The following is a 27,786-nucleotide window of genomic DNA, read 5'->3' on the forward strand; positions in this document are numbered from 1 at the left end:
TTTATTACCCCTTCTAACTTTCCCCGACTGTGATCATGCAATGTGGACTTTGGTATTCCAATACTTCTTGAAACTTTGGACTGGCATTTTCCTTTTTTAACTTCTCTAACTGCTGCCTGTAGAGCACAGACTGGGTATTTATTAGATTTTTTACGTTTCATTTGTCTTAAAGAAAGAAAAAGTACATTTAAATAGATGTATTATATTTATGAATAAAATAATTCTCAATTAATGTGGTTGAATGTTATAGAGTTACGAGTTGGCTTTAGTACGAATTTACCATAAGATAACTTAGTTGTTTGCAACCTAATCGATTTAAATAATAGAAAACAGTGCAAGGTCAATGATGTAATCGCTTATTTGACAGTTGTAAACAAAGTGAAAGGTAGTAAAAAGCCTTAAAGGTGAATGAAAACATCGTTTATATTGTTAGAATCATATAAAACAAAACATGTTGATGACTTATAATGATTTAACTCAATTAACCACACATTTACCAGGTCAAATATTACAATTTTACGTGGTTCAACGAATCTTCGTCTGCAGTTTCGTTTACGAAGACGAGGCTGTCAAGTTGGAAGTGTGCCTATAGAATGTATTCATATTAGGTTTACTTAAAATAGCACCCGATTTCAAATTCAACGATTCCACCGTGAGTAAATTTTATAGTTTAAAAAAAAAACCGTTCGAGAATTAGTTCCGTTCGAGAATTGGTACCCTGAGTAGCATTAACCAATGATTTCTTCAAACATACATAATTAATTGATGTTAAATGCTTGCAGGAATAATATTTAAGGTTAAGGAAGACATTTTCTTTTTGTTTTAATGGATTTCTTTGAAAATTATATTTTTTATGAACTTTTTGGCATCAATGGGTTACGCATTTAAAAAAAAAATGTAATTAATTTTCTGTCAAAAAACTGGAACCTTGAGTAGCATGAAACAATTATCTTTTTAAACATTAGTAATTGATAACAACTGAATGCAGATATAATATCTAGGGTCTAATAAAGCATTTTATGTTTGTTTTAATAGGTTACTCTGAAAATTCTATTTTTTCATGATTTTTTTTTTATTTTATTTTTTTGTATTTTTTTAGCAATAAGGGGTTATGAACTTTAAACATTGTAATTATTTTTTAGACCGAAACTGTTGCTAATAATAATACTGGATGATATGCACTTCACCAAAACAGTTATAATTATATATATATATAATGTTTATTCTTGAAAATGTATCTCACCTACTCACTAAAAATACCACATATGATCAGAAAATTAAAAAATAATGATATGTTAACATTTTTTCAACAAGCATATAGCCTTTTTTCTTTTTATTCAGCCACAAGTTCTTATCAGCCACTTAAGGGTTATGTTGCCTTTCTTTTTAAAATTACTGAATGAAAACAAATCTACACTTTGAGACATTTCATTAAATATTTAATGTCTTTTCAACACCCAGAGGCCAATAAATTTAGCTAACATGACCATTTTAGGCGGGCAAGGCAACCTAGCAACCTTGATTTGTTCATAATTCTTCCTATCAATCTGTTATATGTGTCGTGAATCATTTGATCGGAAAACATTTTAATGCTTGTTACAACTTTTAAATAATTTAATGAAGTTATATTGTTATTTTCAGATAAACCAACATACTGATTGAAAAGGAATATTTTCTAAATTATTTGCATTTTATATATTTAAAGGAATATTTTCTAAATTATTTGCATTTTATATATTAAATGCGTAATCTTTGCCAAAATGTATTTCAAACTATAGATACATCTATATAAAATTAACGATTTTTTATAAAAAGACAAAAAACATTTATGCTATAGAAGTTTCAAGATAAAAATAAATAAAACAAGTTTTATCAGATATTGGTAATAATTTCCAAAATAACTGAGTAACTGAGCAATGGGAATTAATGAAACTATCAGATGGAACGAAAAACTGAAATATCTTTTTTTTTCCCAATATTTTACGCACTTTAGTTGAGCCATAATGGGTATTTATAAGAATTTATAAACAGTGTTCCTCACCAAAATCAAGGAAATATTACTTGCAATTCATTTGTGTAATGGTGTACAATAATTTCGTGGTAGAATATTTGAGAAAAACATTACAGAATGAAACTTTTCAGCTGAAATTTTCAATATGGTTACGGAAAGTACCGATCGTCGGTTTCCGGAAAACAATGTGTCGCGGATTCCGCAAAATACGATGGTTGCACCCAAAGATATTGGTATTTCTGACCATTACTGATTGATAAGTTAATAATTTTTATTCTCATTAGTTCCATTTGTGATTTCAAGGCTATTAAACTTGAAATATGCAAGCTATTCTGTCGTTTTGCGCACGTCTGTCGATACATCTGTACAATTGGTAATTTCCGTAAACACCCGTTAAATTGTAGCAGACAAAAGTTTAAATCAAAATTCTTATGTTTTGAACACATATTCTACCATTTTCTTGCTAAATACTAATACATGAATGATTTAAAAATAATATTCCGTTGTTTTCAGCCAGGAACAGTGTCTATGACCGCGAAAAAAAGATTAAACTTTTTGGTTTACGATTTTTACTTTCTTAGTAGCTTGCATGCGGCATAGCATTGAATGTTCCGATTAATATATCGACTTTATTTATTGGATGATTTCGGACTGTTTCATCCAATCAGAAAAGAGCTTTTAAACGTAATTTAGACCCATGTTAAGCGAGATAATTAAGTACCACTTTTTGTACACTGCCAATTTGTGACATCACGAGTTGCCTCCCTTGTTGATTCATGCTACCCTGAGGCTAAATGCCGGATTTTTCTCACTCTTTACATCAATCGTTTCGGTCAATAAAGTGTTTACAATAAACAGCGTAACATCTCACTGGAATGTAAACGTTGTATGAATTTAAAATACCAGAATGTCTTGCCACAAAATGTAGCACCAAATTTTCCATACGAACCATTCAAATTTGGCCATTCTTTCAAGTTATACTCTGCAGTTGTTTAAGCAATATTCAATTTTCCTGAAAATGTTTCAACACTTTTGTAAACGGTAAACGAAGGAGTGGTTTTTTTTTCGCACAGAACGTTTTTGGCGCTATACATTTATATATTCATTCATAAAAAATATCATATTTTGAATCCAGAACGTATAAGGTATTGGTAGTAGTAGTAGTAGTAGTAGTAGTAGTAGTAGTAGTAGAAGTAGTAGTAGTAGTAGTAGTAGTAGTAGTAGTAGTAGTACTTGTAATATTAGTAGTAATTGAAGTAGTAGTAGGTCGTAACAGGAATAGACATGAAATTAGTAATCGTTATATTCTTAGACAAAAAGTAGTAGTAGATACATAACAGCTTGTAGTTATGCTAGTTATGGTAAAAGTAGTAGTACAATATGCACTCTGGATCCAACTGGCTTTTTATTCCTTAAACCAGCCTCTGGTATAACGTGGGCGCCATTTTAGCGCCATTTTGTTTTCGTACTTCTTTCGTGCAAAATGGCCTCGCCATTGGATAGTTGTTATTTGAAGGAACTCAAAGTGAAAATCATGTCCGATACTTAGGATAGCGATAAATAAAGTATTCAGTTCAGTAAGACTATAGATTGCCTCGATTTTTGACCAAAATTATGAACTCTCGGTCCCGGGCATTCGAGAGGAACAAGAAAAATTCGGATATCTAAGTTATGTAGTACAACTTTATTTTTAAACTCCTCCCAATGGTTCGAGTTGTCGTCAGAAGTATTTCTATGAAACTAACAGTACATATTTTTGTTTCATAGCTTTAGTACTTTAGACATAAAACATAATCATCTTCGAAATCAAGTTTCTTAGAGCAAGTTTGAGGTAAGCTTTTATTCATCATTGTTTATACTTTTTATGTCAACACAGATACACATAAACTTTGGGGCCGTCCATAAAGTATGTCACGCTACTGGTGGGGGGAGGGGGTGTTAGAAATATTGACAGTTTGTGACATGGGGGAGGAGGGTGGGGGGGTCAAGCCATTTGTGATGTTACACATTTATTTAAGAAAAAATATTTCTAATTTATTTATTAATTCCTTTGTAGAATTTAAAAATAATTTTCAAAAAAAGTGAAACATATGAATAAGTTTTATGTCAAAATAAGACAAATTGCGTATCTCCTAAATGTGTTATTCGAATTTTTAATAGGCACATTGGCTGGGCCGGCTTATTCAATAGGAGCAGCCTTCACGCAGATTTCCTTAGTAAATGATGAAATAATTTATTGGACTTTTCCAATTGTTTAGTAATTAAATGGTGGAAAGAAACTCTAAATTATAGTTTCTTTTTTATTAGAGGTTAACTCATGGATAAATATTCAAAGTGCCCACCGTAACAACCCTACAGTCATAAAAGCCTGAGGCCAAAGGCTCGCGAGTTGTTATGTGTGTTGGAAATGCGAGTAAATGCCAGCACTCATGGTGTTGTTAAACTTTGGTTAATTGCCTCTATTAATTAGTTCAAATAAGTATATGTTTATATTCCCAAGTTCTCTCTGTTTATCAGAGGAAATAAATCTCCTTGAAATAATACAGACACTAGATTCTTTATAAATTCTCATAATAGGGATTTAAGGGAAAATTGCATTTTGACCATCATTAAGGAAGGAACACAAAATTATGTGTTAAAGGTAATATTGCTTTTATTTGTATTGTTTCGCCCAAACAAAGCACCCTAGGGTAGCGTGGTATGGTGCCCGAGAGGCAACGGACTGATTTCATTATGATGATTACTAAGGGATCGACGAAAGCGATGATGGGGAAAGATTGATGTCAGTCGTAACTATGGACGAACACTTAACTTCACCATGGATGGTGTCCACAGTGAACGTTTTTGAATTAAACATGCTATTCAATTAAATAATGTGACAACTGTTGACAATTAACTAGTCAAGTATTAAAGTCATTTTAATAATGTGAACATTCTTTAAGTTAAATTTTCATACGGTTTAATAGTGAATTGTGTTTTAGATTAAATTTATTAAAAAATATGTTCGAAAGTGTACGTTTATGGGGGCGGGGTCCAAGATTTTGTGACATATTGTGACAGGGGGAAGGGGGGGGGGGTAAACATAACCATTTAAGGACTGACATACTTTATGGACGGCCCCTTTCCTTGATCAGAGTTCAAGACTTGCCATTCCAACTATCTCAAGTATTCTAATTGCCTGGTCAAATTTACAAGTCCGTGGCTATCGTATGTTGTAAAATTAACATATATCATGTATTTGAACTTTGTTTTTGTTTTTTAGTATTCATACAATTTTCATAAAGGAAAAATGTCAAACACTTACATTTTAAAATAGTGTGGGCAATTATTTTTTGTTATTTTTGTAAGCTTCTAAAACAACCCTATGGCCCAGCTGGATGACCCAACAGTTGAAATTTAATGTCCCTGTCCAACCAGATTGGTTTAACCTGAAAGTAAATTAGTAAAGGTACTGTAATTCAGTACATCTCTACCTATTGATGAAAATAAGCAAAGAATTTAGGGTATTTTTACTGGACTTATTCTTTCTAACCAAACATTGCCCATTCAAAAATCAGCTTAATTTCCCAGTGGGTATGAAACGTGTTACGAACGTTGCTGAAACGTAATAATTGGGTCTTAACGTCGGCAACCATTACCGAACGTTGCCATAACGTTGCATACAATACATTACCCGGACGTTTCATAAAAACGTTGCTATGACTTTTCAGAAACGTTGCATTCTGGTAACCACTTCCGAACGTGTCTGCAACGTTGCACCCGAAAATTCGGTCGAATGTTTGAGAAGGATGTTGTAACCGAAAATTCGGTCGAACTTTTGAGAAGGATGTTGTAACAACGTTGCTTCTAGGTAATTGTGCACTCTTTAAGCAGTTTTTTTTTTCTGCAGTTCTCTCCTTTGAATTCAGTTTTTCCGCTAGTTTTTCGGCGTAGCTGTTTAACGTCACTTTTTACCTAAGGTGACCTTTAATCATGACCAGTAAAATTCATATAAAAATTCCCGCAAATAGGCGGTGAATAAATCTGAATTGTACATTGGCTAATAATACAAAAATCAGTGTAAACATCGGATGCATATCATTGGAACAGAAATATGAATATATTATATATTACACGTAAATTACAATAAATTAAAAACTGTCATGATACAAAACATCATCTAAACATAACATCGAAACGTGTTCCCTTTGTTTACGAAGCATTATAGCATTACTCACATGTCTCTTAAATTTAACGAGGCTATTATTTACATGCCATAAGGGTTACACTTAGCACTACAAAAACACCCTAGGTGACGCAAAATCCAATAAACCCACGGTAACTCTTGGAATTCCTTTTGTTTAACTTGCATGAATTAACTTATTCAAGTCCTAAACTATTAATGTCTGGATTGCACTTTCGAATCCCTGTTCAGCCATAAACATTATGTAAATATGTGCAGGAATATGTATTTATTTTCATTCATATATTTCTATTTGGCAACATCATTGTTTCAATTCCACGATTTTCACTTTTTTCTGTCCTAATCTGTCTTTGATTTATTCTAATTCATATTAGCGTCTATTAGTGTAAATATTTTTCTTTGTACTTTGTTTTTTTTATTTTTTTTTATATAAGGTTCCGTCTAATAGCACAAAATTCATATCACTATGATGCTTGTAATACTGAGTCTTTTATGTTTACATTCTACTAACATCTTAACACATTATCACACATTATCTTTTATTTCATTCCAACATTATGTTCATAGTATTTCAGTGGCAAATACGTTTTTTTCCTATTAAAACTAATGTATTACTCATTCAATTATGAAATAATGTATAACTCATTCAATTATGAAAACCTAATAACTACAATACTTATTGACAATAAACCACACAAATTCATATCTTCTTGTTCTTATATTTTCTTATTTGTAAATACAGTAAAATATAGTATCTTATTACTACTCACTACCTTCATTAAAATACATGGTCGCTTCATTCCGTCTCCCTTCACTGGTCGCAAACATTACAACATCAACGCCGTATATCTTTTTAATGATATTTCTTGTTTCCCTTCCCATCGCCGCCAGGTAGAATGTATACTTAATTATTTTTTTCTTATTTTGCTTGAAGGATAACATTACACATATTAAAGTCTCGCTTCAAACTTAAAGATGCTTTTTACTCAAAATCGCTGGATTAAATGAATTATTTAAGTTTAAGTTAACAAAATTTGCTTTTGGGAACTATACGTCACGAAGACAAACTCGTATAGTTATTTAATGACAATTTAATTACATACATAAAGCCATATCCACAACATAAACACAATCCCCGAGTAACCGTATCTATACGACCTATAAAAGCTATTACATTCACTAATTCCCATTTTCATTTGTCACGTTGGTGAAGTGGATGAGGTGTCCGCCTAGCCATCGGGAGGTGGTGGGTTCGATTCCTACTCGGGGAGCATTCTCATTATCTTCAAAGACACTAGGTACTGAGTTAATACTTGAAAGAGCGGATGGCAGTAAACTGAGTAAGAAAAAAATGTGTTTTGTTTTTACATACTTGATAGTCATTATATAAATTATTATGAATTAATTAAAAATACTGCATTTTAAATGCAACATAAACACAACGTTGCAGCAACGTTGGGAAAAAAACGTCAAAAAAAAACGTTCGTATACACTATTGTGACAACCAAACTGCAAAGTGTGAATGCAACCTAAATACAACGTTGCAGCAACGTTGGGTGCCCACTGGGTTGGTGCAGTGTCAAACAGTGTCCAATAAAACAACCCAAACGAAGATACTGTTTAATTAAATTTAATATAAAAATAGCGTACATGTACAATTAGCTCCAATGACATACCATTTTAATATTTCTGAGTACTCCTCAGAGCAAAATTTGTCGAAAAGAAATTTGCAGCACAAATAAAAATAATAAACACACTTGATTTACACGTATTTTATTTCGATACAAATGCATTCTTACTAGTAAGTGTAACTGACATGAGATATTTGCACTGATCTGAGAATTAAAATGTCAACACGTGCAAAATAATATAAGTAAACTTTGAAAAAAACAGTTGCTATTTTTTCTTTTAGTTTTTTCTTTAAATCTTTGAATTAATAATCGTTGCACCGAGTGACTAAATTAGTTTAAAAGGTATTTTGAAATTACCTAAGTTATATTATTAATGCAACATTTTGTGAGCTATGTTTAAAACTTTAAAGAAAGCAGCCCATGCAATTTAAAAGCAATACTATTACCAAACGCAGCTTGTTTTATAATACATATGTAATATTCTCTAAAGTCTAATGATAAATTTACACAGGGTATTTAATTTACTACTATTAATTTTGTTATGACATTTGGTTTTCTAATAACAAATTAATCTGTCCACTATTGTTTATTGGAAAAGCCAGACATAATGTAAGAACCCCAGAATGAGACTCAAAGCATGTAATCAACAGTTACATTGACCCTGAATAGACTAAATTAGTTTTGTTAAACTAGGTTGTGAGAGTATTAATTCAAAAATAAAAATAATAAATAAACCAATAAATATTTTTTCAAAACAAAACAACAACTGCATTTACACAGTCATTTCTTAGTTCTTTACACAATTTATTTCACCCTCTTGTAAATTTTAGTTTAAATAAATGGTTATTTTAAGTAACTGTAACTTAAGTGATATACATTTTTAATTAAAAAGTGAATTACATGTAGGCGTTTCCCTGTATCAATATAGTCTTACTATTGGCATAAGTGATCACACTGTGACTCATGGTAAAAAACTTAAGTAATTAAAGTCTTTCAATCTAGGTAAGTGACCCGGTAACACAATTATGTTTGACAGTTGTTATTTACTTAATTTAATACACACTTTTTCTTTAAATATATAATTATTTTGGTTGGTAAAGCAGATTCTTGATTTTCCAGCACTGAGCAGGGGTTCTTAATAGAGGTCACACAAGACTTGTACAAAAAATGTGTTGATGTTGAATCTGTACACATGTAAGAAAACAACAAAAGATACAAGTAATATTTGTATTACTTTAAATAACAATAATAAGAAATAAGAGTATACTCCATAGAAAAGTTCATATATTTAACTAAAATTTGAAATATAACAAACATAATTTATTTGAATTATAATGCTTATCAAGCTTTAACACACTGTGTATCTACATTTATGGACAATGTAGCCATTTCTGATTTGAGTAAACCAACATCGTATATAAAATTAATTGCAAGAGAAAAGTATTTATGAAATTCATAATTGTATTTACATGTATACAGTACAATACGCTGTTGTTAAGTGGCAAACCATATAAGACATTTTATTGTAATAAAGTAAATAAAGACGTGTATGAGTATCTTTGATGAATAGATTAAGTGTTTGCATATGGTTTTACATTTCTATACATTTGGGTGAAAGTATATTTCATTCACAAGACTACAGCAACTAGAATTGCTCATAACACCAGATTTTGGTCATATAAAAGAAAAAATTAGTTGTTATTGTCAATGACGGATTATAAATTATATTATTATTTTTATTATTTTTATTATTAAATCGATGTTATATCGTGAATATTACAGCACTGCACATATAATCTTGTTTCACTTTCAGTTTCACCTATTTGTAAACACAGCATATTAATTTGTCATTTATAAGAATAATTGTAATATTTGTTGCTTCAAAGACAGTGATGTTCTATGATAGTTCAATATATTCATTTAAATGAAATTTATAACCCTAGTTTTACGATTATTTCAGATAAAGTATTGTGCTACTTCAGTCTGCGTCGTGAATAGCCTTATAACGCAGGCGGATTACGCGTTGGGTGTATCAAGGCCAAGATGGTGGGCAGAAGGTACGAGTCCACTCTTTACGGAGACTCCGGAGATGGACGAAGTGTTACGATTGGTACAACACGGTTCTCTTATTTACATTGCTTGTCGCATCGCGCTAGTTTTCCAGGATTTTATCAATGTGAGCACTTCGACGTAATCTTTAAGATACCGCTGAGTTCTATAAACAGCGCGTTATCTTGAGTCTTCAAATGATAGCGTGCAACCGACAGTCGGTATTTGTACTGTTTCAATTGTGCAATGGTTAGGGAAAAAAGATGTGGACATTAAGTTTTATATTACTTATTTGGACAATTATTGACTATGTTGGTAAGTGTCTATAAAATGAATGGATGCTATATGTTATTTGGTTACTGTTTACAAATTGGCAAAAAATAAGTTTATTTCATTAAAAATATGTAAGTTTTGAGTCCCTGTACGCTGTTTCTCTGTGGGCCAATATAAGTTTGGTATCTCTCGCACCGTCCAAATGTCCGTCTGTCCGTCGGTCCGTTCGACCTCAAATCTGGCTCATTGGAGTTCTCAAAAAGTAATGACCAATGCATTGATTAATTCCATTGATGTACGTCCTTTTCACAAACGGTTAAACGAATATAATTATTTCTTAAATTAGAACAAATAAATACTTTTATATTAGTCTTTGTGGTCTGTTTATTCGGGATAAGATCATGTTTACTTTACTAGTTTTTATTATTACTGATTTTTAACATGCATGTTAATTACAACTTAATTGTACAGATGACGAAATTTAATGGTATTTGTCAGTTATGTATATACAGTTTTGTATGACATACGGTAACTGTTAATGTGCATACAAGTTATTTTGGTATATACCAACAATAATTTGTTTTTTCAAATGGAGATCATAGGAATAATGATATGGCAATTTTCCTTCCTATGCAAATACACACTTCCAATATTTATTTCATACCGTTTAAAAAATAAACGGACATTTTTCACAAACACGATCTATATACAGTATCAGTTTAGTTTATACATGTGAATATTGTCAGATTGTTCCGCTCAGATAGTTTTGAAGAGATTTATAACTTTTTATTATAAATACGACAGTTTCTGTGGAATTGTGTAGATGATCTCGGGAACCAATGATCCGATTGGAGGAAACATACTATGAATACCATCCCTGTGATCTCTCCGTTCTTTTGAATTATCAGAAAGTGAATGTGCTACGAATGTAAAATGGGTTATTTCGGATCCCTTTTTTATGGTCAGCACATGTTTATAAAAGGCAAAGTGTTGGAAAATAATCCATCATTTTATTTATATTATTGTTACATTTCAGGTACATTACATTATAGTAAGCTACGATTAGCTGGTAGTAATCTAGGCAATCAAGGTCGCGTGGAGGTCCTGTACAACAACACATGGGGAACCGTGTGCGATATTGGATGGGACCGGTCAGATGCGGCCGTTGTCTGTAGGGAGCTGGGGTTGCCATTGTAAGCATGCGACTTATGCGTCAATATTTTTGGGTTATTTTATTGAGTTATGAAACACACGTGCACGCACAGACACACTCACACAAATAACCATGAGAAATGTGTGTGTTTAATGTATTTATGTTTATGTGATGCAAGTCTGATCTGTTTGTTCCGTTTTTGGGGATCGCCTTGTGTTCGTCGTTCTTTGAGTGTCTTGTGGAAACGTTTTATTCAAACATTTCCAGGAAATTTCCTTTGTTGTTTCTCCTGTAAAGTTAATTTGTGGTCCGCAGAATGGGTCGGTCATAAGAGCTAAAATAGATAATACACATTTATTTGAAACCTTCTTCTTTGACACAGCAAGGGTCAGGTGTTCAAGTTGTATACCATGTGGTCGTCTACTTAGTGTGCTTAAATCATACCTAAAACTGTTAACGTATAATTTTCATTAAATATACTTCATATACGTTGAAAAACTTTTACATTAGTGCGTACATGTGTATGTTTAGTATAAAGCATTTCTTTTATGATTAACCTCGCATATAAAATAACGCTAGTTTGTATTCGAACAGTTGTTCGTATAAGCCCTATATTTATATATATATATATATATATATAAATATAGGGCTTATACGGCAGAGTTTATAAAAGAAAATCAAAATTGGCCTTGCTCTGTGGTATCTGGTTTTTTGTACATCAATATAGTGATAACATTAAAACAATCTAGGATCGAGGGAACCAAAAGGTTCGATATTTTGCATGTGGTGATCCTCTTCCAAGTGTGTTCTTATTCAGCGACTGAGTTGAAAAGTTGTTACACCCGGGTGTCACTTATTTTTAATTACCAATATGTGTATAGTGAAGAATAAACAGATATATGTCTCCAAAAATGCAAGGTACAAATGTTAGTCGTTTGGCTTGTCACATAAAATAGTAGTTCTCTACCAAATTTATTCGAATCATTCCCCTGGGATTACCGTGGTTTACGTGCTATGTGCAGAATTATAAAGCAAATTAACGTTAATATTTTCGTCTCGTAAGCCACAAGGCACACAACTTTAATATTTGGTTTTGGGAACCTAGATAGTGGTGTTCGACACATATTGTTTAAATCATACCAATGGGATCGAAACTGTTCATATTTTTTATTTACTTAAAAAATAATCTTTACTGAAACCACAAGTATTAACGGTGAACTATTTGATTTTTAAAATGTTATCGTGTTTCTCTACACTTGTTATCTTCAAATCATGCTCTTTAGCTCATAACTCGCCACGCCCCACCGATAACTTGAATTCTGTACACGTATGTAGTAAATAAGATGAATAAACCATCTTGTGCTCTGAAATTGCAAGAATCATTTGGTGCAGAACTGTGTATAGTAGTCCCCTACTAGTTGTATTCAAATCATGTTGCCATTATTGACTTCCCACAAGGTAACATTATGTGTATTGAACTATATACTGAAACACGCGTTAAACCTTATTCTCTTACACCACAGGTCGCAAAGCTTTGATTTTTTGCATGTAAAAAGGCAAGTGATGCATCATGGAAAAAAATGGGAGTTGCATGATATATGCAGATTTCGATTGTTAACTATTGAAAAAAAAATCATTTTGAAACCACATGAGTAATAATTAATATTTGGTGTGTAACATCGTAAAACTGCCCTCTACAAAGATTGCTGAAATAAATCCTCTGGGTAAAAACTTAAAACGCCCCAAATTATATAGATCTGAATTTAATAGTGAAATAACTTAACAAATCTTTATCTTTGAAATAACACGGCCAAGAGGTCTTTGAATTGCAACATCATATTGTGATTAGTCATCAACTAAGCTTGTTCCAATTATACTTCTGAGGTCACAATGAGACCTGATTGAGGTGCGGGGTTATATGTTTTACACTGAATTATGTAGAATAATAACGTGTCTGATATTTGGTATGTGTCAAAAGAGTGTTGTCGTTAACAATTATTGGTCAAATTTTGTACCTTGATTCTAAACTAACCGCACCCATCACACATGTGTGCGACTAAAGGCGATCTTTACCCTCTTGTGTCAATTTGTATAATGAGTAACTTGAGTGTTGCTTCAATTGTGAGGCAGTGGTCACTCAACATTATATACCCATACAATGCTTTTTGTATGGCAGTTCTGGAGCCGTGCCTAGTACTTATAGTTTGTTCGGTGAAGGGACCGGTGAAATTCATCTTTCAAATGTGAACTGCGATGGGACGGAAACCACGCTCGCGAATTGTACATGGAGGAAGGAAGACTGCAATCATTCCATGGATGCGGGAGTAATTTGTCAACAAAGTATGTCAGTGACTTGTTCACTTTTTTAATAAACGCATTCTTATATGTTTCGCATCTTTAGAGCCCGATTTTTTTATAAGCTTTCCTTAATTAAAAATCATGCACAATTTTAAATGTAGTGCTCGATGCTCAACCACATTATTCTAGGTATGCCAGATTTATTAACCATGATTTGTTTCAGCATATGTAAAACAAATTTAATCTTATTCTTACCAAAAGTAAAAATAAATCTACACTGGTTTTAACCAGTACTCATCAAGCTACGGAATACCGTTAGGGACATCGTGGTTACACATTACAATCCAGAGGGCGATAGTGCGACAGTACGATGGCACAATGCGATAGTGCGATGGCGACAATGCGATAGTACGATGGCGACAACGCGATAGTGCGATGGCGACAATACGATAGTACGATGACGACAATGCGACAGCGCGATAGTACCATGGCGACAATGCGATAGTCAAATCGTACTATTGCCATCGAATCATCCTATTGTCGCCATCGTACTATCGCATTGTTGCAATCGTACTATCGCGTTGTCGTACTGTCGCCATCGTACTATGACACTGTCGTCATCGTATTGTCGACCTGTCTTCATCGTATTATCGCACTATCGCATTGTCGCCATCGTACAATCGCACTGTCGCCATCGTATTGTCGCACTGTCGCCATCGTACTAACATATTGTCGCCATCGTACTATCGTGTTGTCGCATTGTCGCCATCGTTCTATCGCATTATCGCCATCGTACTTTCGCATTGTCGCCATCATACTATCGCATTGTCGCCATCTGGATTTTGATGTGTAACCACGATGACACTAACGGTTTTCCGTATCATGCAGATATTGTTTCTTGTTAAGAGTGTTTAAGTTATATAATTGTACAAGTTAATAAAAATGGTGCGCGCCTTGGTTACTGTTTAGACGCAGGTATTACACCGATACGACTTGTCGGAGGTCGGACTAACAACGAAGGCCGTGTGGAGATTCTTTACAACAACACATGGGGTACGATCTGTGATGGCAGTTTTGACGTCAATGATGCTGCCGTATTGTGTGGAATGCTGGGATATTCAAGGTAATTTTAAAGAGCGATTATAAGTAAAGGATTAATTGAAACAATGGATTGACACTACTTCTTGCAGTTATCATTGTGCAGGTTAACGTAAGATGATGTGCAGCTTTTATAATGGTTTGAAAAAGAGCCACATGGAGCATAATTAAATTTATTCAGAGTATTTACGTAAACACGCTCTTTGTTGTTCTACATTCTATTGGTCTAACAATTCATTATGCTAACAATACTATTGACATACCGTTCTTTCGGAAACCAGACTTTATGAAGACGATATTTTACGAATATTCTCATAACCTTACAATACACAATGAAAAAACCCAAAGAACAACTGTAAACGTTTAAGATTCGTGAAATTGTTGCATCTCCAGTTACATTTTTTATTAGCTCTTAAGAAGCTCATATGTTCCTTTTTTGATTAAATTATATTTGAACAAGTATTTTTGTAATGCTTATGTAACAAATGGGTATTGTTTCCTTCCACTTTCATCTAAGGGGACTGTACTTATACCATCCGTCCATCCTATATGTTTGTCCGGCTTAAAAACTGGATCCTAAGAGGTTTTAAAACGTACACATGGTACTTGAATAAAACGTACAGTTGTATCAGATAACGTGAAGAGTATGACCGATTCTTCATTTTTTTGTTTTGTAATCAAAGGTATGAGGAACGTGAGGATTCTGTACGACCTTTATTCAATAGAGGTTAAAGGCCATGCCACTTAAACAAAAAACTACAAAAAAAAACTAAATAATCTCTTCCAGTGTGTATCTGATAATCTGTCGGTCCATCCCCAAAATCTTAAATAACTCGGACAAACGCATTAGATACAACTAAAACTAAGATTTCTCAAATAGTGCTGAAGATAATTAGATCAAACCCATTTGTGATAAATATGCCTTGTTATTTATTTGGTTTTCATATTATGCATTTTATTTTTCACTTTATTTTGTTGATCAGTGCATTTAAGTACCATTGATTCTGGTAAAGAAATACAAGTTGTGTTGTGGGACACAGGCGCCATGTTTGAGATTGTTTTGGCAAAAGAGTTTACCTCACAAACTAAGAAACCGGGAATAAATACTTAATTACCTGTATAGTATACAATATCTTTAACTAACTGGATACAAACGGTTGAAGTGGTGGCAGCTCACACTGGAATAGTATTCTTGCGAATGTTACTCAAAGAACTTTACTCCGACCATTTCTATTTGTAATAGATAAAAAAGATATTGTAGCAAACAATGTTGGAAACATGACACTTATGGTCGATAACACAACATCTGTCGTATATCTAGTAACTTTCGATCTAGAAAACATATGTGAATGTGCGAGTAAATGGCTTGTTAAATGAAATGCAAACAACAAATGAAGGTGCTTCTTATATCTAAAACAAGCATCTGTAATCCCATCACTCCCTCCTTTGTAAGGAAAATGTAACAATATAAGATGCCCAACAATACATGCATTTAGATATTATAATTGTTTTACATTCTAACGGTCTATGTTGGTCAATCCAAATTTAGTTCCTTTTAAAGACGCATATTGGGCCAGAATTACCATCATATTAAATTGAAATCTATTCTTAACATACGTGCTCTTACAAACTCCTCGCAGTGTTACCTCTTTTGGCTATACGGTAGACACCGAATTCATAAGTTTAAACTATATAGATTTGGAACGAATTTCGAATTGTAATGTTGTTTTGTAATTAAATGAATATCGATGCAGTTTTCTTCAAAAAGAATTATCAGTGAAAGATATCATAAAGGAAAAGTAACGATAGAAAATGATATATAACAATAATCATATTTTAATATTTGGCAGGTAGTGTCGGCATGTATATGATACGAGCTAATCTCTGAACCAGTCCAATCAGTCCTCCGAGTCCTTTTAGAGTTAAATACTTTTAATTCAAAAGACGCATTCTCGAATACAATGGCGTTATTTTCGATGAGTTTACTTAATAACGAATAATAGAACATATAGTTATAAGCAACTCGTATAATGTTACCGGAACGGCACAATTAATTCAAGTAAATCGAATTATGAAGATACAATATCAATTTACACATTTGAAATTAAAGATCAACATGAAAACTTCAGAATGAACATGTGTCGCAGCTTTTATCAAACACAACTCCTTACTCAGTGATGAAAAGTGATAATTTTCTACTTGTGCCCGCAAGAATATATGCTCACTTTAATGCATTTTAACAATCACCTGTCAGGGCAAACACATTCGTATCTTTTGAAACACGCTCCGCAAATGCGGTTATGTAGTTGAAACATGTAAAAAGGCCATTTATATTAGTCGCTTTATACACTCGTCGAGATAAAACTTTCGCAACGCAAAGAAATACCTTGTGTGTGTTTCCTTTTTTTATAAGAAGATGGACATAAATAATGATTGTTTAGTCTTTTTGAAACGCAAGTAGGCTTTTGTAATACCGCATTTCCAAATCACAGGGGAAACGGTTGTCCTTTTCCAAGCCTTCCCTGATTTGGGGCAGACGAAATAGATATTTAATATAATATTTCGTAATTCTAACAATTTTTCATTTACAAACCTTTTTCTAACATTTTCTTCCAAGAACATTGCTTACACGATTTTAAGGTAAAAAAAGGTAAAATTTAGTCCATGATCAGCGAACAAAAACCTGCAGATTTTTAGTAAATTATTCTAAGCAATTGGTTTATTTACTAATAACAACGATCGCTTTGGTAAGCGCGTTTTATCAAAATTTGATAACCGTTCTGTACTGTTATTAGACAATCATTATTTTGTTCAGTCCGATGAAATAAACATTTAAGTTAATTTTTCACCTCGCCTTTTTATTATCCCCGCCGAAAAACATTTCGGAGGGGATATAGTAATGGTCTCCGTCCGTCTGTGCGTCCGTCTGTGCGTCCGTCTTTCCGCCCTTCCGTCCGAAACTTTGTCCAGAGCAAAACTCTATTTACCTTAGTTTTTTAATAATCATCCTTTATATAATTTCAAAGCAATTTTTGTCCGGAGCATAACTCTAGATCTAAATAAGGGATTTACTTGAAACTTTAAATACAAACAGATGGCAAGTAGGAGAAGTGCAGTGACTCAAAACCATAACTATATCTACCTTAGTTTTTGAAATATCTCTTTTTATTTAATTTCACAATATTTTTTTGTTGGGAGCATAACTCTAAATCTACAGAAGGGATTTACTGGAAACTAGAAATATCAACAGTTGGCACTTAGGAGAAGTGCAGTAAACCATAACTCTGTCGATTGTAGTTTTTGAATTATCTCCTTTTATTTTTGATTTTTTTGTTTTTATTTATGTTTCATTTATATATAATTTTAAATTATATTTAATTTAATTTCATAGTAAATATATTATTTTTTCAATTTAAATATCACCCTTTATCTAATTTTACAATAATATTTTAATTTGAACACTGAAGTATTCACTGTAAAATTAATAAATGAGTATAAGGAAAAATACAGTAATGAAGAACAGTAACTGTTTATAGTCTTCTTTTTTAATTACCTGCCTTTCTTTCATTTCCATATATTTTATTCTCTACAGCATAACTCCAACACTATATAACTAATTGATCCCTGAAATATAAATAGATGACACAGGTGCAATGTTTTACAAATATTCTTCTACTCTCTAAAACAAATGTTGTCACACAAGCAAACACATTTCGGCGGGGATTTGGCACTACTGTGACAAGCTCTTGTTAAAATTTGTTTAAGGCTTTAGTTTCACAGATTTTCTGGAAAATGTTGTGTCCATTGTCAAATATGGTTACTTTGAAATTGATGCAAGATGGTTATTTTAATTCTAGATGTGGTGACGTTACTGATTGTATTATAAATGCTGATAATATTCCAGCAAGGTCGGAATGAACAAGTAATTAATGAAGCTGGTAAAAATGTAATGACATTAAAACATAGTATTTGTGTGCTCTAGATAGACGGTATCTAGGTATGATGGTTCTTCTGAGTCTTTTATTCTAAGAGGTGTTTCTTTTTGTTATTTGAATCTAAAATTGGGGGCCATGAAAATAATAAATAGATAGAAAATGTACAAATGTATGCATGCACGCCATTCATGAAAGTACACCAACAAGCTGCTTTTCATGCAATTTTAGGCGACACGGGTCGGTTTCCTTTAACTAAAGCTTTAGCTCATTGTTATATTAGATATTGTGTAAAATTACTTAAAAGACGTTGTGTCTGCTACATCCGTATATGTTCTGTAAAGGTCGTTTATAACCATAGTATTCGGCATAAAAATTTGAAGCGATAATCGAGCGATCTCTATGTTCTAGTTAGTTGGTTATATTTAGGATACATGTAATCACAAGGTCAATATTCCAAACAGCTTCGTATGTACATGTCCATTGATTATCTGAGAAGTATAACACTTGTGGGGTTTCATAACAATTAAAACAACTGTCGTGATACGTTAACTTAAATAACTCCTTTGAACGAGAACAAATATTTTATTGAAATTGACAACATAAAGCATATGAGTTGCCGGTCGTCTTTTGGAAGACCTTTGAAACAGATACTATAACAGTATGCCTAGAAAATTTAGAACATGTATACATAGTGAAACATTTGTTGAAGACAAATTCTACTTTGTGATGTGTGCTTTGTGCAATATATTTCTAGAAGTTATTTAATTTATAATAGTTGAAATGATTTATATAAACTTATGTCATCGAAAGATCCGTATGTAGTTCGAAATGTTAGCAAATCATTTGAACGTACAATTCGAACAAAAATATGCATTAATCGAGCGAAATTCGTTAATTTGTACGAAGTCGCGTATGTTTGCATCGATACGAATATGCTGTTTTCTGCTCACTGATAGTTACTTTTGTATTTGTTTATTATTAGAAGTATTGTGTTAAAAACGATTGTTTTATGGATATTAACAGTTTGTGCTTGCATTGTACATATTTTCCTAAGTGTTGTTTTTCTTTGAATCCATTTTTTTCGGTATCACAAAAAGGCGCTTTTATTACGAGGAAATAAAAATTATGTGTCATTAAGTCTTTATTTATTCCTCTACAACATATCTTATGTTGTTCACTATGTACGTTGAAGTTTGTCTGTTCTCTTATGGCTTCATTTTCCCGAAATATTTGCTATCCATAGGGAATAATATGTAATTGTACTAATTTATCATTGTATAATTAATTATACCACTTTAACATAGCTTTCTGTATACGCGATGTTCTTTTTAGTATTGCTTTACACACTTTTTTTCGTTTTCTAAAAGATAAGCTATTCTGAAGGGGCAGGGTCCGTGTATATTCTGTCTTTTTGTATTTCGTTTTGCATTTGACTAAACTAAACCCGAAAAGCAAGGCATATTATATCATATTCAGATTTCATAATATCCGAAACAAACACAAAATTTGAAAACCAACTTGACTTTTTATATCTTTTTATGTTGTTGTACAAATTATTTAAAAAAACGTACTTCTCTAATTATTTTCGTTTCAATTTTACGAAAATCAATATTTGAAAATTGAAACGAAGTATTTGGTTCCGTTTACCGCTCTTGGTTTGGTTAAACGAAAAACGAGTGGCGCTGCGCTGCTATATTCGGGGGGAAATCATGATTGATATTCCTGCGCAGTTTTCTCATTTGATATTATTTTGTGTATACATAAAATATACACTATTATAGAAGAAGAATAGTCGAGTATTGGGACAGCTAATGTTGGCTAGTATAATGGGAGAATGAATAGATCTACGTTAACGTTAAATTATGATACCAACGTAGATTTTTGTTTTTGTTTAAAGTTATTAAATTTGATTACATATATAACATCCATTTCAATAGTCATCGCACAATAACATATCTTTGTTCAGGCCCCGTGTTATCAACACATTTTTTGCAATCGAAAATCGATTTTGCTTGTCATTGAAAATGGATTTCCATTGTAGTTGAAAGGCAAAAATGAAAATTGATGTCAGTTAAAATCGATTTCCGATTGCAAAATCGTTTTGTGATCACGGGGCCAGCTTTGCCTTTCTCTTCAAGTAATTCAAACAATGGAATTATTTTCTACGTTTTATTCATGTCAGTTTAACAAATTGTCGTAGAGTAAATTAACAAATCCTTATTTCTTTGCACAATCTCATCATACGAAATCAATATCTATCTATTTTACTATTAATCTTAATTCTTTCCAAACAGTAAGTACAGTTCAGCTAACAACCTAGCCAGTTGTTATTACCTAAACCAATAATACGCATGACTGGTTCGCGGCAAGCGCAAGTAAGCGCGCATTTGCCACTTGACCGCCAGAACATAAACATTGTATATCTTTGATATATATTGTTGTGCGTTGTTAATACAGGTAAGTGATAATTCAATTTAAACACTTTGCCTTTGTATTGCTATAATCTCTTTTCTAATTAAATGCAGCGTGAGTTATTTAGTGTACATATTGTATTAAAATAGTGCCATGTGTTTATGCCCCCGGTAGGGTGGCATAGAGCAGTTGAACTGTCCGTCAGTCAGTGTGTCTGTCCGTCCGTCCGAAAAAAAAACTTTAACGTTGGCCATAACTTTTGAATTATTGAAGATAGAAACTTGATATTTGGCATGCGTGTGCATCTCACGGAGCTGCACATTTTGAGTGGTGAAAAGTGAAGGTCAAGGTCATCCTTTAAGGTCAAATGTCTAATATATGGCGTCTGTCCGTCCGTCCAAAAACTTTAACATTGGCCATAGCTTTTTCACTTTTGAAGATAGCAACTTGATATTTGGCATGCATGTGTATCTCATGAGGCTGAACATTTTGAGTTGTGAAAGGTGTAGGTCAATGTCATCCTTCAAGGTCAAATGTCAAATATATGGCGTCTGTCCATCCGAAAACTTTAACATTAACCATAACTTTTTCAATAATGAAGATAGCAACTTGATATTTGGAATGCATGTGCATCTCACGGAGCTGCACATTTTGAATGGTAAAAAATGAAGGTCAAGGTCATCCTTATATTCCGTCCGTCCGAAAACTTTAACATTGGCCATAAATTGTTCAATATCGAAGATAACAACTTGATATTTGGCATGCATGTGTATCTCATGAATCTGCACATTTTGAGTGGTGGAAGTTCAAGGTCAATGTAATCCTTCAAGGTCAAGATCATCCTTCAAGGTCAAAGGTAAACAAAAATTAAAGCGGCGTTCTCATGAAACTGCACATTGTGAGTGGTGGAAGTTCAAGGTCATCCTTTAAGGTCAAGGTCATCCTTTAAGGTCAAAGGTAATGAAAAAATTATTTCAAAGCGGCATTTTCATGAAGCTGCACATTGTGAGTGGTGGAAGTTCAAGGTCAAGGTCATCCTTCAAGGTCAAAGGTTAAAAAAAATATTCAAAGTGGCGTTCTCATGAAGCTGCACATTTTGAGTGGTGGAATGTCAAGGTCAAGGTCATCCGTAAAGGTCAAAGGTCAAAAACATTTTTTTTTATTTCAAAGTGGCGCAATAGGGGGCATTGTGTTTCTGACGAACACATCTCTTGTTATAAATTTTATTACTGTTATTGTTGTGTAATACTGGTGATTAATGTAGGCGTTTGCCACTTGACCGCCAGAACATAAACTTCGTATATCTTTGATATATTGTTCTGCGTTGTTATTACAGTCCCTTCACAGGAACCATAAATATATTTGCCGAGAGCTACGTCGACCATATGACAAAAAGTTCCAAATTAATGCTTAACATATAAAATTCAAGTATAATGAACAATGCCCCTGAGTGCACGCACTGCCGCATGAAGCTCTTTGACGGCACGTGGTGTGCCGTCCTGGCTCCTACACTTCGGGCATCTGGCTTCCGGCGGACTCTAGTACCAGATGTCCACAAAGGTCTTGCATCCATACAATGATTTGCAACAAGTTGCAAATAAAGGATGCGACACTGGTCCTGAATTTCACACTCTAAGTTGTTATAAAGTTAAGAGCAAAGGTTTTAATGATTAAGCTATGGATTCAAGTACCGTTTTTTAATTGTTTGAGCATGATTGTGTTTGGTGCTTCCTTTATAGGATAAAGAAAATTTGCTTATAACAATTATAAAATTATTTGAAACTCGTTATAAGACCATAACATAAATAACAGAAACCTCAACGCCTATTAGAGTCTTTTATTTAAGGTACCGTATAAGTAACAACTGTTACCATCACCTGTTTCATTAAACTCATGTATATCATTAACTTATTAAATCATACACGTATAGCTACCGATGTATAATCTATTTGATAAGGATATTAGAGTTTTCATTTAAGGAAACAACCAGTGTCTTAAACGGAACATTTCAACGCGTGCACGTAGTATTTATAGGAAATATTATTCGTCGTCATAATGTAACGTAACATTAAGAGGCATTATAATATCATTGTAAGATAAATATTTTGTTAGCATTGACCTTATCTTGAGCGCTTTTTTTCCGGAACATTAAATATGATGTTTAAATAGTTATTAAATACGCACATTTATTAATATTATTTAAGTTAATTTTATTTTCTTCAAGCGCAAAACAGTTTCATTTAAGGTGATTTGTTATAACTCTTGCTTAAGATGCTAAAATCGCTTGACCGTGCGTTTGTTGTACTACTACTACTACTACTACGACAACAACTACAACTACTACTACTACTGCTACTTATAATAATGATAATCATAATCATAATCATAATAATAATAATAATAATAATAATACTTATAATAATGATAATAATATTTTTATTATTACTACCATTATTTTTATTGTTATTAACATTATTATTATAGTCCAATTGAATCGGATTTATTATTCTTACTTGTATTTTGTTTAAGTGTTTGAATGACGTACTTTTCAGACAAGGTGCACTCGCCTTACGTAATGCGTCATACGGGCAAGGAGCAAGTCATGTTTGGTTGGACGATCTTAACTGTTCCGGAAATGAGACAGATGTTGCGTTATGTGGTCATAATGGTTGGGGAAATTCAAACTGCAATCACACCGAGAATGCTAGTATCCGCTGCTTCTGTAAGTCGAAAAGGGGTTCCGATGGTGGTGTTTGTTGGCTGTGGTCGTGTTTGTGGCTGTGATGTCTGTGGAATATTGAAAACAGTATTAATTATGTGTTATCTTAAATTTCTTGAATAAAACGTGTATAAATATATATATATATATATATATATATATATATATATATATATATATATATATATATATATATATATATATATATATATATAACGTGACTCATTTCGGAGGAAAAACCTTTGATGTTCCCAATTAAATCGGCTATCTGTCTGTACATGGTCTGAGTTCAAAGTTCATCATGTGCAGAACGCGTTTATTATGGTAAGAGATAAGAGTGTGTACATTAAGTTCGGCGTTACTGCGTTTGAATAGCCAAGCCTGCCCAGACTGCAATTTTATAATTTATCTTGACATTTTTCAGTTCACTGTTCACCATGTAAAGACCTTCACAATGTAAAGATTCTATTTTTAAGCTCATAGGCAAATATTGAATGTTTACGTCCTACGATAAATTTAATACAGCTTATTCAGATTATAACTTTAATTATGCTTACTTATATTCAAACATAACTTTCCACAAACTTTCACCATGTAAAGACATGTGTTTATTTAAAACCTATGTATATGACTCAAAAGACCAGACTCATTTAGATTTCAAACTTTGAATGCAATTGTCAGTAGAGTGAGTAGATTGTAATCATAGTGACATGTGTTTATAAAACATTTCATATACATTAGAACGAACTACACTGTTATATCCCCCTTTTAAGTAACCTGAATATCAAAAGAAATTAAAGTATTAATATAACATCGTTTAAAACGTTTGTTAGAGTGCACTTGTTTATATACATTAATAGAAGGAAGAAAGCATTGACAGAGATTCGTTATGTTATTATCAAATCGTTGGCATGAATATATCTTTACTTAGAATACCATACTTTACATATTCAAATATTATGTCGAAATATTTGAAGTTTGTCACAGTTCCTCTTGTATTAAGTGCTTTAACAATAAATTTGGCTAATTGTTTTGTGCACTCAATTATATGAAGTAACAAACTTTTCCATATCAGATTAATATACATAATAATTTCATAAAAACATGTCAGTTTCGAAACGTACCGGCAGTATACCGTTTCTGTCTTGAACTAGTTAAGAACGTTATTTTGGCCTTTATCGATGTTTGAGTATTTTAGCTATTTTTCGTATTACATTTCTCGTTTTAATTTAGGTTATGGTCTCAGTTAAGGCTTAAATTGACATTTGGCGACCTCATTGTAATGCATTTTTTCTTGACATGTCGTAAGTTGTTGAAGTCCATCGTTCATTTTGAATTGTAAGCGTCTACTAAGCCAAAATTGACCATTATATCTTTCAACATTGTCACCAGTTTGTGTCAAACTTCCAAATTCCAAATACCCGTGAACAAAGTCGGTTAGGGTCCATCAGCTCTTATCTATTCCAGAGGCGTGTTATGTTGGTTCATTTGCAGTAGGCTTGAGTAGGCATCCGGTGTAACTTGTCAATGCGGAAGTTTGGGCAAACCAAAGGCGTATTTGATAGATCTGGTTTGAATAGTATCTGGACGACAATGAATAATCATTCGAAGCCGCAAGTGTCCGTAACGGTCCGCTCCTTTGCTTGAAAGCGATTGTTTCGTTGTGTAGTCATAAAATTAGGCAATAAAAACTGCAATCACAACGAGGTCGCTGGTGTCGTTTGCCTACGTGAGTCGAATAAGGACGATGATGATGATGTTGTTGGATGGTAATGGAGGTGTTTGTGATAATGATGTAATTACTCAAACAAACATAATTAATTGTTAGTTATTATTTGTAAGGAACGTGTTTTTTTACCTGAAGCAACAGAAAGTGTGCGTCTGGCAGGGGGTCCATCGCCAAATGAAGGCCGGGTCGAAATATTGAGGCAGGGGATCTGGGGTACCGTGTGCGATGATCATTTTGACGATAAAAGCGCAGCTGTTATCTGCAACATGCTCAACATGACAGGGTGAGAAAATTGGTGGTAGTTAATAATTATTATTTGTGTAGTCCAAAAACCTTTTTGAGTAGTCGTCGATAAATTTCTGAGTCTATTTCCATATGGCTTCTTTGAAATTAAGTATTCAAAAAGGTATGCATTTGTCGTTTGGATGTTGAAGAATTAGGACAATTTTTTAATAAAGAAAACTCGTCTGCCGGTCAAGCCGAATTCTGCACAATAAAGTATAGAGACATAGACATAAAATATGTTATTTTTGCCATTACAAAATCTACATATGATCTTTATGTTTGCTGAATGAACAACTCACAGAAATTTCGCTTTACCACTGTCATCTTACAAATTTCGCGAAATCAAGTACCTGTTTTATGACGCTACTGAAGTTGATATGTTTGAAATAAAGTGTGTCTCTGACAATGGGGTTTTCTAATGATTTGTTTGCCAGATAAAAACTTATCTAATTTGAAATAGCAGGTGCTACACTGTATTCCATGTTTTATCATTCTGTTGCTCCTCCATGGCGTTCTGAATAAGACAAGTTTTAGAATTATCATTTATTTAATTAAACTTGATGTTGAGTAATATCATGTTTAAAAATCTAAATTGAGCAGAATACAATTAAATTTTGGATATAAAAAAGTTAAAAAAAAATAAAACAACAGATCGATTCACCAATCCACCCTAAGTTTTCGGATGTGTGTTAGCATTATGCAACCTATTTAAACCTAGATCGTACCTTACGAAATTTTGATTGTACATTTACTATTGAATTACATTTGAATTAAAATTATCAAGTGTTTAATATGAATCCTGTGTAAGCATTCTTATTTGCTAATTATTTAATTCTGTGATTTCACTTTTAACCCTAAATTTGTCTATTAGATCCGGAGCCCAGTCTAGAGCGTATTTTAGATCCGGAGGCTACTATGGTCTTGGTACCGGCACAATTTGGCTGGATGACGTGCAATGCATTGGTAACGAGAGACATATCTACCAATGTAAACACAACGCTTGGGGAGTTAACGACTGTACTCATTCCGAAGATGTGGGAGTCGTGTGCGTTCCGGGTAGGTTAATGTCAAGTTGTATATGTTGACCATTGCTTGGTATTCTCTTGATAGGTATGGTGTTGTTATGAGCACATGAATATAGAGAATATATGGTTGGTGCCGAGATGGAGAAAGTTTATCCGGTGAAGCTTAGAAAAATAAAATAGGAGGAGCTTTAGCGAGCCTTATTTTTCTGTTTCGGACCGAACCGGATAAACTTTCTCCATCTCGGCACCAACCATGTATTCTGTTTATCCTGCTTCATGCCGTTATCAAAGACAAATGATAAATTGACATAACAATATAATTATTCTTGTCGAACATCCTACATGTACACAACATTCCAGACGACCGAATAACTACCGACTGTGTCACGTAAAAAATAGTTCCTGTTTATACTGTTTTAATACTTTCCTATTGGAAAAATTAGAAGAAATAAAAAGCGAATCGAGAATGTGATATTTTTCTTGGTAAAAAATAAATAAAAAATGCAGCAGCAAAACAAAAACTAAATTTGATTTACCTTAATGACAACTTTGATCCATTGCTTATAACAATAATTTTACAACGCTATACACATCCATTGTTTGTTCTCCCATCCCTTTATCGAAATCCATTTTCTGTTTTTCTATCCCTATTATCAACATGAATTTAAACCACACACTTTATGATAGCGTTTGTATCGAATGCTTACCACTCTGACCCAAAAGGCAAAATCCGATTTACGAAATCGTTATCCTGCCGTAGCGATTTATTTTATTCCTATCGAAGTTAACAATTATGACTGACAAACACACAATCCGAAATACGTTTATTATTCGTTCGATGCTTTAAAAATATTTGAAAAAAATACTGTTTAAAACACAATGTCAAAATTGTTTTCCCTAAAGTAAACTCCTTAGAGAAACTCGATTTATGTTTCGCCTGATAAATGACGTCACACTAGAAACGTCATGAATTGCGTAATCGAGT

At 32.9% G+C, this 27,786-nt stretch overlaps 1 protein-coding gene and 1 long non-coding RNA gene across 3 annotated transcripts in view; both read left to right on the forward strand.

The window, feature by feature from the left end:
* Positions 1 to 314: 314 nt before the first annotated feature.
* Positions 315 to 9,845, forward strand: LOC127881082 (uncharacterized). 2 transcript variants are annotated; one of them, XR_008049886.1, is made up of 3 exons: positions 315 to 385; positions 5,722 to 5,861; positions 9,786 to 9,845. It is a non-coding gene; the product is annotated as an uncharacterized LOC127881082 (long non-coding RNA). The 2 variants fall into 2 exon arrangements; XR_008049885.1 differs by having other exon boundaries at positions 335 to 404.
* Positions 9,846 to 10,011: 166 nt separating this feature from the next.
* Positions 10,012 to 27,786, forward strand: part of LOC127881081 (deleted in malignant brain tumors 1 protein-like) — a 77,525-nt gene continuing 59,750 nt past the window's right edge. The window contains 7 exon segments of the mRNA XM_052428706.1: positions 10,012 to 10,189; positions 11,184 to 11,340; positions 13,477 to 13,640; positions 14,568 to 14,721; positions 23,596 to 23,765; positions 25,627 to 25,774; positions 26,648 to 26,832. Of these exon segments, the coding sequence (XP_052284666.1) occupies positions 10,138 to 10,189; positions 11,184 to 11,340; positions 13,477 to 13,640; positions 14,568 to 14,721; positions 23,596 to 23,765; positions 25,627 to 25,774; positions 26,648 to 26,832 (1,030 nt within the window). The 5' untranslated portion in view covers positions 10,012 to 10,137.

Source organism: Dreissena polymorpha, chromosome 5, assembly GCF_020536995.1.
Source record: "Dreissena polymorpha isolate Duluth1 chromosome 5, UMN_Dpol_1.0, whole genome shotgun sequence".
NCBI lineage: Eukaryota > Metazoa > Mollusca > Bivalvia > Myida > Dreissenidae > Dreissena > Dreissena polymorpha.